The 12,311-nt window shown below is 46.5% G+C and overlaps 1 protein-coding gene across 1 annotated transcript; it reads left to right on the top strand.

Moving 5' to 3' along the window:
- Positions 1-7,596: 7,596 nt before the first annotated feature.
- LOC136543708 (4-hydroxyphenylpyruvate dioxygenase-like) lies at positions 7,597-9,521 on the top strand. The gene is made up of 2 exons (XM_066536084.1): positions 7,597-8,771; positions 9,344-9,521. The coding sequence occupies exons 1-2, from the start codon at positions 7,597-7,599 to the stop codon at positions 9,519-9,521; spliced, it is 1,353 nt and encodes a 450-aa protein (XP_066392181.1).
- The last annotated feature ends 2,790 nt before the right edge of the window (positions 9,522-12,311 follow it).

The following is a 12,311-nucleotide window of genomic DNA, read 5'->3' as shown; positions in this document are numbered from 1 at the left end:
TATTACAACCCAACACAATCGTGGCAATAATTTCAAGCAATAGAAGCACTGTTCTGCATGGTTGCAAGAGCACCAGATAGTTGCAACGCCAGTCAATACTAATGCAACGCAATGTCATCATGGCAATATTTTGAATCTATAGCAACACTTTTTACAAAATGGTTGCTATAGGTCTAACCTCTTACAATGGCAAAGGTAAATATTACAATGCACTATTTTTATGGCAACACAGTCACCCTGTTGCCACTTTTTTGGACAAATATTGTAGTACACCCCCTATTACAACACAATGTGTTGTGTTGGAATGGCGTCACGTGTGGCAATAGTACAAAAATCTAGTACTCGAGTGAATCTCAAGCTTACAACACCTAAATGCGCAAATGACCAATTTAGTTGTTCATCACTTAGAAAATGTTTCCAACAAACTTTTATAGGAGTAGATGCAATGTAGCTAAATTCACCTAGTTATATATGCTCTATTGAACCATAGAAACACCTCACAAACACAATTTGCACATGCAGAAAACATAGGATGAGATCCATTTTTGAAGTCTCAATGTTTGTTTACTTTTGTAAGCAAGATTTGATTCCTCGAAGTTGATCCAATGCCTTGTCACAATGTTTAGTATAATCCATGCTTAGCTTGCTTAGATGGTAGAAGTCAAGGCCATGATGGGTTTCTCATGAAGAATATAAGGAAAATGGACCCTAGGCCCATTTACTTTGGATTTTGGTGTTTGATGACCAACACAACCAAATTGGACTAATGGATTTGCAAGTAATTGTTTTGTAGTTCAATAGGATGCAAAATGTGACTTGGACGAATGCGACGTGATGATTCAATGATCAACACCTCAAGAAAGACATGTTAAGATGCATAGAAGACATATAAGGTCAAGCAAAGTCCAAGCACAAAGATTAGAACCAAGTCGGATGCAAGATCACGAAGAAACGAGTCCGGCAGAGGTGACCGGACGTGAAACTATCAGTGATCGGACGCTCCGATCAGGTGCCAGGCAACAAAAGGCATCGGTAGCTGTGACCGGACGCTGAGCAGTAGTGACTGGACGCTAAGCGAAGCAGTGACCGGACACATGGTGAAACTGTTCATCATCATGGTAGTGTTTTCAGCGTGATCGGACGCAGCAGATTGGACGACCGGACGCACAAAGTGCAGCATCCGATCGAGTCCATAGAGGTTCTAGAGCAGCAGCAGCATGACCGGTCACATCCGGTCGATGATGACCGGACGTTGGTCAGAGTCCGGTCAATCAACTACAGTCGTCTGGTACTGACCGGACGCTGAGTGGAGGAGCACCTGACATTGGGGTGCCTGCATCCAGTCGACTCCAGAGAGGTTCTAGAGAGGCTTTTTCTTGATCGGACGCTGGTCAGAGTCCGATTAGAGCTTAACGACTCTCTCTGACACAGTGGTGGGTACAATTGACCGGAGCATCCAGTCACCTAAAAGCTCTAGTTTGGTTTTGGTGAATTGATAAAACCCTTAGTGCTAACCTAGTTCATCAAAGTAGTTATGAGATAGGTAGCACTACTCCAAGTGATGAAGCAAATGAAGATCATGACATGATGATGATGATGACATGGTGATGATCAAATGCTTGGACTTCAAAAAGAGGAAAGAAAAACAAAAAGCTCAAGGCAAAGGTGAAATTGATAGGAGCTTTTTAGTTTAGTGATCGAGACACTTACAGAGTGTGATCACATTTAGGATTGATAGCTATACTATTAAGAGAGGTGAAACTCATATTGAAATGCGGTTATCAAAGTGCCACTAGATGCTCTAACTAATTGCATATGCTTTTAGGATCTAGTGCAGTGCTAAAACACTTGAAAATGTTTGTGAAAATATGCTAACACACATGCACAAAGATGATACATATTGTGTTTAGCACTTAGGAGCAAGGGTTCGAAACTTCACCGGTGGAGTGTCTGCCCATAGAGTGCGGACAGTCCAACGGTGCCATCGGCGCCCTGTACACAAAAGATAGGGTTTCACATAGTGCACCAGATGCTGGGGTCCTATGTCCAGACAGTGGCGTGCAGTGAAGGCCGCCCTCGGTCTCTTGATAAGACGTAGGCAACCGGACTTTGGTTGAACACTATTCAACATCCGGTCCTGCTGGTATGGCGACGCATAGAGAAGACGATGACTGACCGGACGCGTCCGGTCGCAAATTTCCACCTCTGGAAGCTTACTAAAAGTGACCGGACACTGGGGTCCTACGTTTGGTCGGGCATGACCGGACACGTCCGGTCGTGACTGGAACCTTACTGGAAGTGACCAGACACTAGGATCCTGTGTCCGGTCCTACACTGTAGAGCGTCTGGTCACAAATAAAATGTACTGATGACCGTTGAGATCAGACGATCAGCATTTGAAGCAGGAGCCACGTGGCATACATCGCGTGACTAGACGCTGGGGTCCTACGTCCGGTCAATCTGACCAGCACGTCTGGTCACCCCAATTTTCAATGGATTGAGTAGCCAACGGCTCTATTTCGTGGGGGCTTCTATTTAAGCACCATGGCTGGCTCAAGCTCACTCTCTTGGCCATTTGCATTGACATAGCAACCTTGTGAGCTTAGCCAAAGCCCTCTCACTCATCTCCATCATTGAATCATCATCTTTGTGAGATTGGGAGTGAATCTAAGTGCATTGTTTGAGTGTTTGCATCTAGAGGCACTTGGTGTTCGTGTTTTGCTGTGGGATTCACTTGTTACTCTTGGTGGTTGCCGCCACCTAGATAGCTTGGAGAAGCAAGGATCGTCGAGCAGAGGTTGGTGATTGTCTCTGGCTCCGATCGTGGTTATTGTGAGGGGTTCTTGATCTTTCCCCGGTGGAGAGCTAAAACGTACTCTAGTAAATTGCTCGTGGCTTGTGTGATCCTCATCTTGTGTTGGTTGTGTGGCACCCTATTGAGGGTTTGGCATGTGATGCCAATTAGCGTGTGAACCTCCAAGTGAGTGAATCACCACAACGAGGACTAGCTTGCCGGCAAGCAAGTGAACCTTGGTAAAAAACATTGTGTCATCATTTGATTCCAAGGTGATTGATCTTCATTGGTATTCATTCTTGTGATTGATTGGTTTATTCCTTGACTCGTCGGTATAACCATCTTGCTCACTCTCTTTACATTACCACAAACTAGTTGTCATGCTCTTTAGTGTAGCTAGTCATGATAGCTTGTTAGTTTTATTGTGACTCTTTAGTTAGCCTTTGAGAGCACACTAACTTAGTGTAGTAACATAGCCATTGTGTGGATAGAGACTATATAAACTAGAATTGTGGTAGGTGGCTTGCAATTTTAGTTGGCTAATGCAACACATGCTTCACCTTATAATTATCTAATCAGTTTGCTAAGTGTTGTTGTAGAAATTTTAATAGGCTATTCACCCCCCTTCTAGCCAATAGGACCTTTCATCACCCTGACTGGAGCGTCCGGTCAGCCCGCAGAGTGCTGACTCAGCCTCCAAATGTTATGTTTGATGAAGGACACCGTCAAGGGAGTGAAGAAGCTTGATGAAGGACAAACCATGGTTTGCTATGTATGCCACAAGGAAGGCCACAAGTCCTATGAGTGCAAGGTGAAGTATGGGGGAGGAGCAAAGAAGAAAGAGAAAAAGCAAACAAGCAAGCTCTCTAACACCTACACAAACAAGGTGGACAAGAAGGCCTCCACACCATACTTGTTAAAGAAGAAGAAAAATGACAAGGTGGTTGCCATCAAGGTGAACAAGCAAGCCAACAATGGAGTCAAACACTTTTGGGTGCCAAAGGAAATCATTTCAAATATGAAGCACCAAGAAGGTTTGGATCCCGAAAGGGAAGTGAGGAGTCCGTTTGGACTTTGGGGAATTTGGAGGCTTGGTATAGTTTTGGGTGCATTTCATGGGGTGTATCACATTGGATTATGTCAATTGCCAAGTGGGTTAGTGAACACTATTGACCCAAATTCTCCTCCCCATGTTAGGTAACTAGATTTAATTTCTTACAATTTCAATAAGCATCTAGCTCCTTTTCATGCCTAGGTTTGCATTTGCGTGTTTAATCTCTTGTCTTGCATACACTAGGCATATCTTATGGTAGGCTTGCTCGGTTTTATTCTTAACCCTTGGAGCAAACCTACATGGTTTAAAATGTTTAGGAGCATGGCACATAGCTTGTTTTATAATTGTTCATCTAATATGTGCCAAAGTCCAAATTGTAGATAATTTCTCCCGAATATCACCTTCGAAAATGATTCTCACATTCATGTGATGTCATCTTTCAAGTGGTATTTTTTATTCTAAAATCAATGTGCATGTATCATACAAGTATTCCATACTTGTGTGCATAATTTTAGGGGGAGGTTACTCTACAAGGTGGATGCTTTGAGACTAACACATTTTTCAAGCTTATCATGTGTGTAGTAGTCTCATTGCATGGAAAATGGAGTCCCCAGAGTTAAGCATCATACTTCAAATATCCACCACCTATTGCAAGTGGTATAAATCAAATTGGTTTCCACATGTGGTATTTCTAAACCGATATCATCATGTTGATTTCACTTTGGTACTTATATGCTTTCTCCATGCATTATATAGATTAAACTCCTTTGAGTATTAATTTGCAAATTATGCATAAACTACATTATCCATCATATGTATGCATATATTTAGGGGGAGCTTAGTCTATGTAATATGAGAGTCAAATTTTGTGACCTATTTCACTCCACATACAAAGGTTCACAAAGTTTGACCCTCCCTTGTGCTACTAATGTCTTCCTTTTCGGTGTTTGATTCCAAAGGGGGAGAATTTGTAGGACCAAAAGCAAGCCCGATCATAATAATTTACAAGTGGTAATGGTCCGAGAAAGGGAGGATAGTGGATTATGAAGTTAGGGGGAGGCTTAAATCCATAATGCCACATGGGGACATTTGTAAGGGCAAGATAAGTTTCCAAAGATGTTTACATGTGGTATCTTTTAGCATCATATAACCTTGCCCTTTGCATTGTATCCTAGCAAGTAAATGGTTTTTAAATTCCAAATTTTTTATTATTTGCTTGTTTTGGTCGTGTTATCATCAATCACCAAAAATGGGGAGATTGTAAGACAAATGGACCCTAGGCCCATTTACTTAGGATTTTGGTGTTTGATGACCAACACAACCAAATTGGACTAATAGATTTGCAAGTAATTGTTTTGTAGTTCAATAGGATGCAAAATGTGACTTGGGCGTAGGCGACGTGATGATCCGATGATCAACACCTCAACAAAGACATGTGAAGATGCATAGAAGACATACAAGGTCAAGCAAAGTCCAAGCACGAAGATTGGAACCAAGCCAGACGCAAGATCGCGAAGAAATGAGCCCGGCTGAGGTGACCGGACGTGGACCTATCAGTGACCGGACTCTCCGATCAGGTGCCAGGCAACAGAAGGCATCGGTAGCTATGACCGGATGCTGAGCAGTAATGACCGGACGCTGAGCAAAGCGGTGACCGGACCGGACGCACTGGTGACACTGTTCATCATCACGATAGTGTTTTCAGCGTGACCAGACGCAGCAGACTGGACGACCGGACGCATGAAGTGAAGTGTCTGATCGAGTCCAAAGAGGTTCCAGAGTGGCACCAGCGCGATCGGACGCATCCGATCGATGATGACCGAACTCTGGCTGAGTCTGATCAATGCGCGTGCTCCAACGGTCGGGATGACCGGACGCGTCCGACTAGGACGATAGCAGTGTCCGATCAGTAGCAGAAATCTCGGTTTCGTCCCCAACGGATACTTTCTCAGTGGGGCTTATAAATAGACCCCCAACCAGCCATTTGGTAAGGGTGGAGCTGAAGAAACATACCAAGGGTGTTAGTACACCATTTTAGTAATCTCCACTTGCATAGTGCTTAATGATTTATTAGGTGATTAGTGTATGTGCTTTGGGAAGTGCTTAGGTTGATTAGACCACTGCTTATGCGCTTGCTCTAGGTTTAGGCCTAGTGTTTAGTGAGGTTTGCATACCTCTTACCACGCAGTCCTTGCGCGCACCATTGTTGTACATCAGAGGGGCTTGTAGTCTTGCGAGATCACACCAACCGCGTTTGTGGTGTGGCCGCCACCGTGTATCAAAGGGAACAAGGCCCGCGGCGGTTCGGCCGGAAGCTTGATAGTGAAGACGGCGGGAAGCGGTCCAGGAGAGGCTTGCCGGAAGGCACACCGGAGATCGACTTGCGCGTGGGAAAGGCCCGGGGTTATTCACGGAGTTATCCAATCAGAAGCTTGGCCCTTGCGAGGAATTCCTTGCGAGAGGCTCCAACGAAGACTATGGGGAAGCTTGAGCGCTTCTCGATACCTTGGTAAAAATAACGAAGTCGTCGACGGAAGTTTGCATATCTCTACTTTACTCTTTAGCTTCCACATTTACATTGTTTGTATAACTCCTTTTGCAGTAGAGATAGCAACACACTAGCAAAATCGTAGTTGCACATTTAAATAGTTTATCTTTTGCATATGTTTTGTTAAGGTTTAAAAAAGAGGCCATAGTTTAGAGTTAGAGTTTTAAGTTGCCTAATTCACCCCCCTCTTAGGTATCACGATCCCTTTCAAAGAAGCTACCCTGTGTAAAAGTCGTGTAATTAAAAACTTTGCGGGAAGGTGATTATAGGAGTTTATCTAGGGAGACTAATGTAGAGTGTTTTTTATTGCTATAAAATCTTAAATTTGACTATAGGAGGTCGAATTGGCCAACTTACTTTGGAATGCATGTGTATGTATGTGGCTCCATATAGCCAACTTTGTGTAGCTGTTGAAAATAGATTGTCACAACATATGCGAACATTTTATATGTGGATATATAAATTGTGACTTGTATGATACTCCCTTCGTTTCTTTTTAACCGGCGCTCTTATTTCCTGAGAAGTCAAATGTAGTTAGCTTTGAGTATATATATAAGAAAATATTTATGATACATAATTAGTATTATTATAAATAGTTAAACTTATTTTTATAATATAAACTTATTTGAAAATATAAACATTGTTAAATTTTTGATAAACCTAGTCAATTTTTTTAAAAAAAATAAAGAGGGAGTAACAAACAATATCATCATATATAATGGTGTGGGAGGAAGAGATGGTGTTTGGGCATCCTGCACGGGAGGAACGTGGATTCGGTCTTTATATTGGAGGGTGCTAGGATTTGGCTGGGAAGAAGCTGCCCCTGTGTAAATAAAATCGTGTGAACTTCAATTACGACTTGCAAGATACCAAACAATAATATATGCATACACAACATCGATGGAGAAAACGCAAAACACGAGGTCGATGGTGTGAAAGCATGCGATATCGAGACCAAGACCCCGTACACTTGTTGCCTATATATAAACAAGCGAGGACACAGCACTGGATATACCGCTGAGCCACAAGCCCATAACACATTTACACAAGCTAGCTTAACTGCTGAAACAAACAGACATGATGAATGCCCACGCCCGCCTAGTTGTGGCCTCCACGGCTTTCACCCATGCCCTCCCGCCAAACCCTAAACTCTCCAGCAGCATCCGATCACGATGCACCCCACGCCGCCCATCGCTTCCGATGCCATCACTTCGACAACTCCCGACTACTCTCCAAGCAACCAAGACGCTGCACCCAACGACGACGCCCGTCGTCACCGCGGACCGCGCTGCCGGCAGCTTCGCTGGCACCGACCGCTTCCATGTGATCGACTTCCACCACGTCGAGTTCTGGTGCGCCGACGCCGCATCCGCTGCCGGCCGCTTCTCCTTCGCGCTTGGGGTGCCACTGGCTGCGCACTCCGATCTCACCACGGGGAACACCGCACACGCCTCCCACCTGCTGCGCTCGCGCTCTGGACCTCTCGCGTTCCTCTTCACCGCCCCGTACGCGCGGCACATCAGCGCCGACGACGACGCTGGCGCGACGGCCGCCGCTTCCAACTCCTCCCCCGTGGTGCCCTCCTTCTCGGCCGACGCCGCGCGTCGCTTCGCCGCCGACTACGGCCTCGCGGTGCGCGCCGTCGCGGTCCGTGTCTCCGACGCCGCCGAGGCGTTCCGCGCCAGCGTCGCCGCGGGTGCGCGCCCGGCCTTCTCCCCAGCCGAGCTCGGCCGCGGCTTCGTGTTTGCGGAGGTCGAGCTCTACGGAGACGCCGTCCTCCGTTTCGTGAGCTACCCGGCCGACACGGACGTAGCCTTCCTGCCCGGGTTCGAGAGCGTCGTGAGCTCATCAGAGTGTCCGGACTACGGACTCAACCGGTTCGACCATATCGTCGGCGGCGTGCCAGACCTGGCTCCGGTCGCCGCGTACATCGCCGGGTTCACAGGCTTCCACGAATTCGACAGGGTCAACGGGGACGAAATTGGCACGGCCGAGAGCTCGCTCAACGGCCTGGTGCTCGCCAACAGCTCGGAGAACGTGCTTCTCACGCTCCTGGAGCCGGTGCAGGGCACCAAGCGCCGGAGCCAGATACAGACGTTCCTGGACCACCATGGCGGGCCAGGCGTGCAGCACCTGGCGATGACCAGCGACGACCTTCTCGGCGCGCTGAGGGAGATACGTGCGCGGTCCTCCATAGGCGGCTTCGAGCTCCTGCCACCGCCGCCTCCCAGCTACTATGACAGTGTAAGGCGGCTCGCTGGGGACGTGCTGTCCGAGGCACAAATTAAGGAGTGCCAAGAGCTCGGCGTGCGGGTGGACAGGGCTGACAGTGGCGGAGTTGTGCTTCAAACCTTCACCAAGGCTGCTGGAGACAGGTAATAATCGCGTCCTTTGCATGCATGTTTTGTTGATACGTTGTCTGATTCACCTCAATCCACATGTGTGTTGAGATGAATTGGGGTGGAATTTAGTTCAAGTTTCACACCAATTCACCCCAACATATGTAAATTGATGTCAATCCGAGTACATTTAAACAAGGCCTAAATCTTCGACTAATTGCATCCATGTTCCCCTACTATATAAAACAACCTAGTACAGTACAAAAGAATCTATCCTTTATTATTTGTCTTAAAAAAAGCTATAACAATGAAACGTGTTATATATGCATGTTGACTTAAATATTCAACTAATTACATCAGTATTCTCTATTCTGGTACTACAAAAACCTAAGGTACTACTCTTTCATTCTAAATTATAAGTGTTCTGAGTTTTTAAAATACATAATTAATTTTATTTAAATACCTAGACATAGTCTATATTTAAATGTATAACAAAAATAATATACCTAGAAAACCTAGAACAATTTATAATTCGAAATGGAGGTAGTACTGTCCTTTTTTTATTTTTTCTTAAAAAAAGATCACAATAAAACTTGTTATATATGCAGGCCAACCTTGCTCTTGGAGTTTATCCAGAGGATCGGGTGCGTGGAGATAGATGAGAACGGGAAGGAGTACCAGAGGGGTGGCTGCGGCGGCTTTGCCAAGGATAACGTCATTCATCTCGTGAAATCTATTGAGGACTATGACAAGACCCTTGATGCTCCTGTCCGTGTGGCTTCCTAAACGACACTATATTGTCATCTCTCTGCTTAACAAGGGAGTTACGAGTATACTACTTAAAAGCTCAGTAACGATGAAATGACGAAATAATGCGCTTAAGTAGTACATGGTAAATGGGGTATGGTATCATATAACATATGGTGCGCGTAATACTACTATCGAATGCCTTTTTTTTTCTCTCTGTTTGGGTACTGTATTATTGTGTTACTACAATGGTATTGTACTCGATCTGTGTTCCAAAATACTGTAATTATATAATAGTACCAAGTCGGTATTGCCATCTATAACTAAAATTGCTATCCTGTAGTATTGTTCATCTGCATGGTTCAAAGGGTTGCGAGGATGTTGGTTGAGATAGGGGAGCGGGAGGCGGCGAGATGGGTGCCTCGGAATGGATCCTCACAGGAACCCCCCTACGGGGGATCCGCTTCGCCGGATACAGAGGACGCCGTGGCGGTGCTCGCCGCTCATCGTGACTCCCGGCATAGGGTGAATCTCTAGTTGACTGATGGGGCGGTCGAGGCAACCACATTTCCTAGGACATCTTCATCCGCGGAGAATGCAGGCTTGGCGTTGACGAACTCAACAGAGATTACAGTCACGACTCCGCACACGTCGAAGGTGGCGCCCACCCTCACCGAAGTGGTAGCACCCTCCCCCCGGGTACACAGGGGATCCCGTGGGGTAGGGCAGGACCTACAGCATAGTCATGCCTTGGTTGAAGGATGGAGGCGAAGTTCCTAACTTTGGCGGAGAGTCTGCGGCGGCAAGGAAAGGGCAGGGCATTAGTTTGCCACTTGATACGTCGAAGAGGGGATTCAAGCATATGGTGGCGGCAAAGTTTTTTCCCTTCGAAGAAGTGGATCTAACGAAGGTCAAGATTAAGGAGATCCCGATTGAGCTTCACTAGCCCAGCAATGGCGGACGGGCAGTTGAGCACCCATTCATCAATGACGCAAGAGACCTGAGTTTGAAGAAGACGCAACAGGTGAACTCGGTTCAGCTGGACCGGTGGTTCCGTGCACCGCCGAAAGTTAGACTCACCGCTGGGATCCTAGGGTCAGGTTCTAACCATGGCACACACGTCACCAATCTAGAGAGGGGTGAGCAGGAGGTTGGGGGTGACTCTGAGTCAGAGCACCGCAGGCCCTCCTCCCCACCTCACCTTCTTGACCCGATGGTGGATGTAAATATGAATCCGTCAACTACACACCCTAGGGTTCTTCACGAGCCAAAATTCCCCAATCTTAGAAAGTTGGTTGGACACCTATGGAGAGGTGCTCCTGCTAGATCTTTCATAGCTGCTGTGAGAAGTGAGTCGGCCCCCATCGTGCGAGTCGCCATGAATTATGGCAGTGGGCAGAGGAGCAATTTTGGATATAGTAGAGAGAGTTTCAGAGCTAGGCAATAAGGCCGCCGCCATGGTCGGACTGGTGCACGTGACTTTGTGTGGGAGCAGATGGCTAAACAATAAGATCAGCAGGAAGACGAGCCGAAGAGCAACAAATCATCAACCCTAAGGAAGGCAAAGCTAAACAAGAAAGTGATAATGCTCACTAGGAGCAACATGTGATGAACAAGGCCCATGGCAAGGAAGTGTGGGGGGAGGATGCTGCCGGTACCTCTGCAGCAATGGAGGCAAAGACTGGAGACAATCCTCAGCAAGGTAATCCTAAGAAGCTGGAAACACCCTGAACAGAGCCCCTCCTAGTACCCAAGTGTGTGGTCTAATTAGTCATCTATCAAGGGATTGTAGACTGCTCAAATGTGAAATATGTGGTTTGGGGAACCATGTGGCATACAACTGCAGGAGGGGTATTCCATGGAATTCAGGCCTAGAGCCTTGTGCTGCTCAAGTAGAAGACTGTAGCTTCTTTTTCATAGAGGAGAATATTAATATTGATCCCCGAGTTGCTAGAGAGAAAGACAATACACGTCGGTGCAGAAAGTAACTAACACATAAATATTTGTAGTTTTGTTGTACGTTGTGATCGGAGGTGGCCTAGCACTCAATGACATAGGGTTTATACTGGTTCAGGCAACGTGTCCTATGTCTAGTTTGAGTTGGTCGGTGACTTTATTCCTGAGCCTAGGTGCTCGAAGTTTGCGGTGGGGTTACAAACGGAAGGGAGAAAGATAGGGAGTACAAGAGGTCCGGTCGGACTCTGGTCTGAAGGGTCAAGAGTGGCAGAAGCCCCGCTATGTGCTAAGTGTTCGAGCGTGTGCTCGGTATAACTTTAGAGTGTCTAAAGTTACAGAGGGTGATTCAAAAGTAAGTGAACTAAGGGATCTGAATGAATCTATCTATTGGGAGAGAGCGTATCCCCTTTTATAGATGAAGAGGATGGCCTTACAAGTGAGAGGGAGAGAGTGCGTATGCTGCCCACGCCGGCGGGTACAAGATGATGGTAGGCACCCACAATATTGTTTATTGTCAAATGCACGTGGGAGGTTGCGTCGTCTTCTTCTAGTATGGCAGACGTCGGGGCCCGCCATACTGTTGATGCCCATAGGCATGCAAGGGGTTTTACCGTGCTCGTCCGGTATGGCAGTTGTTGCGGGCGCCCACAACACTGTAGGTCAAATGTCGGCACCTACAACACTGTTCTGACATGCCTGGAAGTTTGCAGGGCAATCTTCTGACATGTCCTGTCGGTACTATCCTATAGGTATACAGGGTATGGTCCTTAGTCTTATGGTTGACTTGAGTGCCCTGCCTTACTTTCTCCATCCGTTTCCTGGTCCTTACCGAGTGGGTGTCCCCGGTCGGCTCTGATTGCGCCAGTCGGAGAG

This window comes from Miscanthus floridulus, chromosome 3, assembly GCF_019320115.1.
Source record: "Miscanthus floridulus cultivar M001 chromosome 3, ASM1932011v1, whole genome shotgun sequence".
Taxonomy (NCBI): Eukaryota; Viridiplantae; Streptophyta; class Magnoliopsida; order Poales; family Poaceae; genus Miscanthus; species Miscanthus floridulus.
Note: the sequence above shows the minus strand (reverse complement) of the source record. Positions and strands in the feature narration are given on the sequence as shown.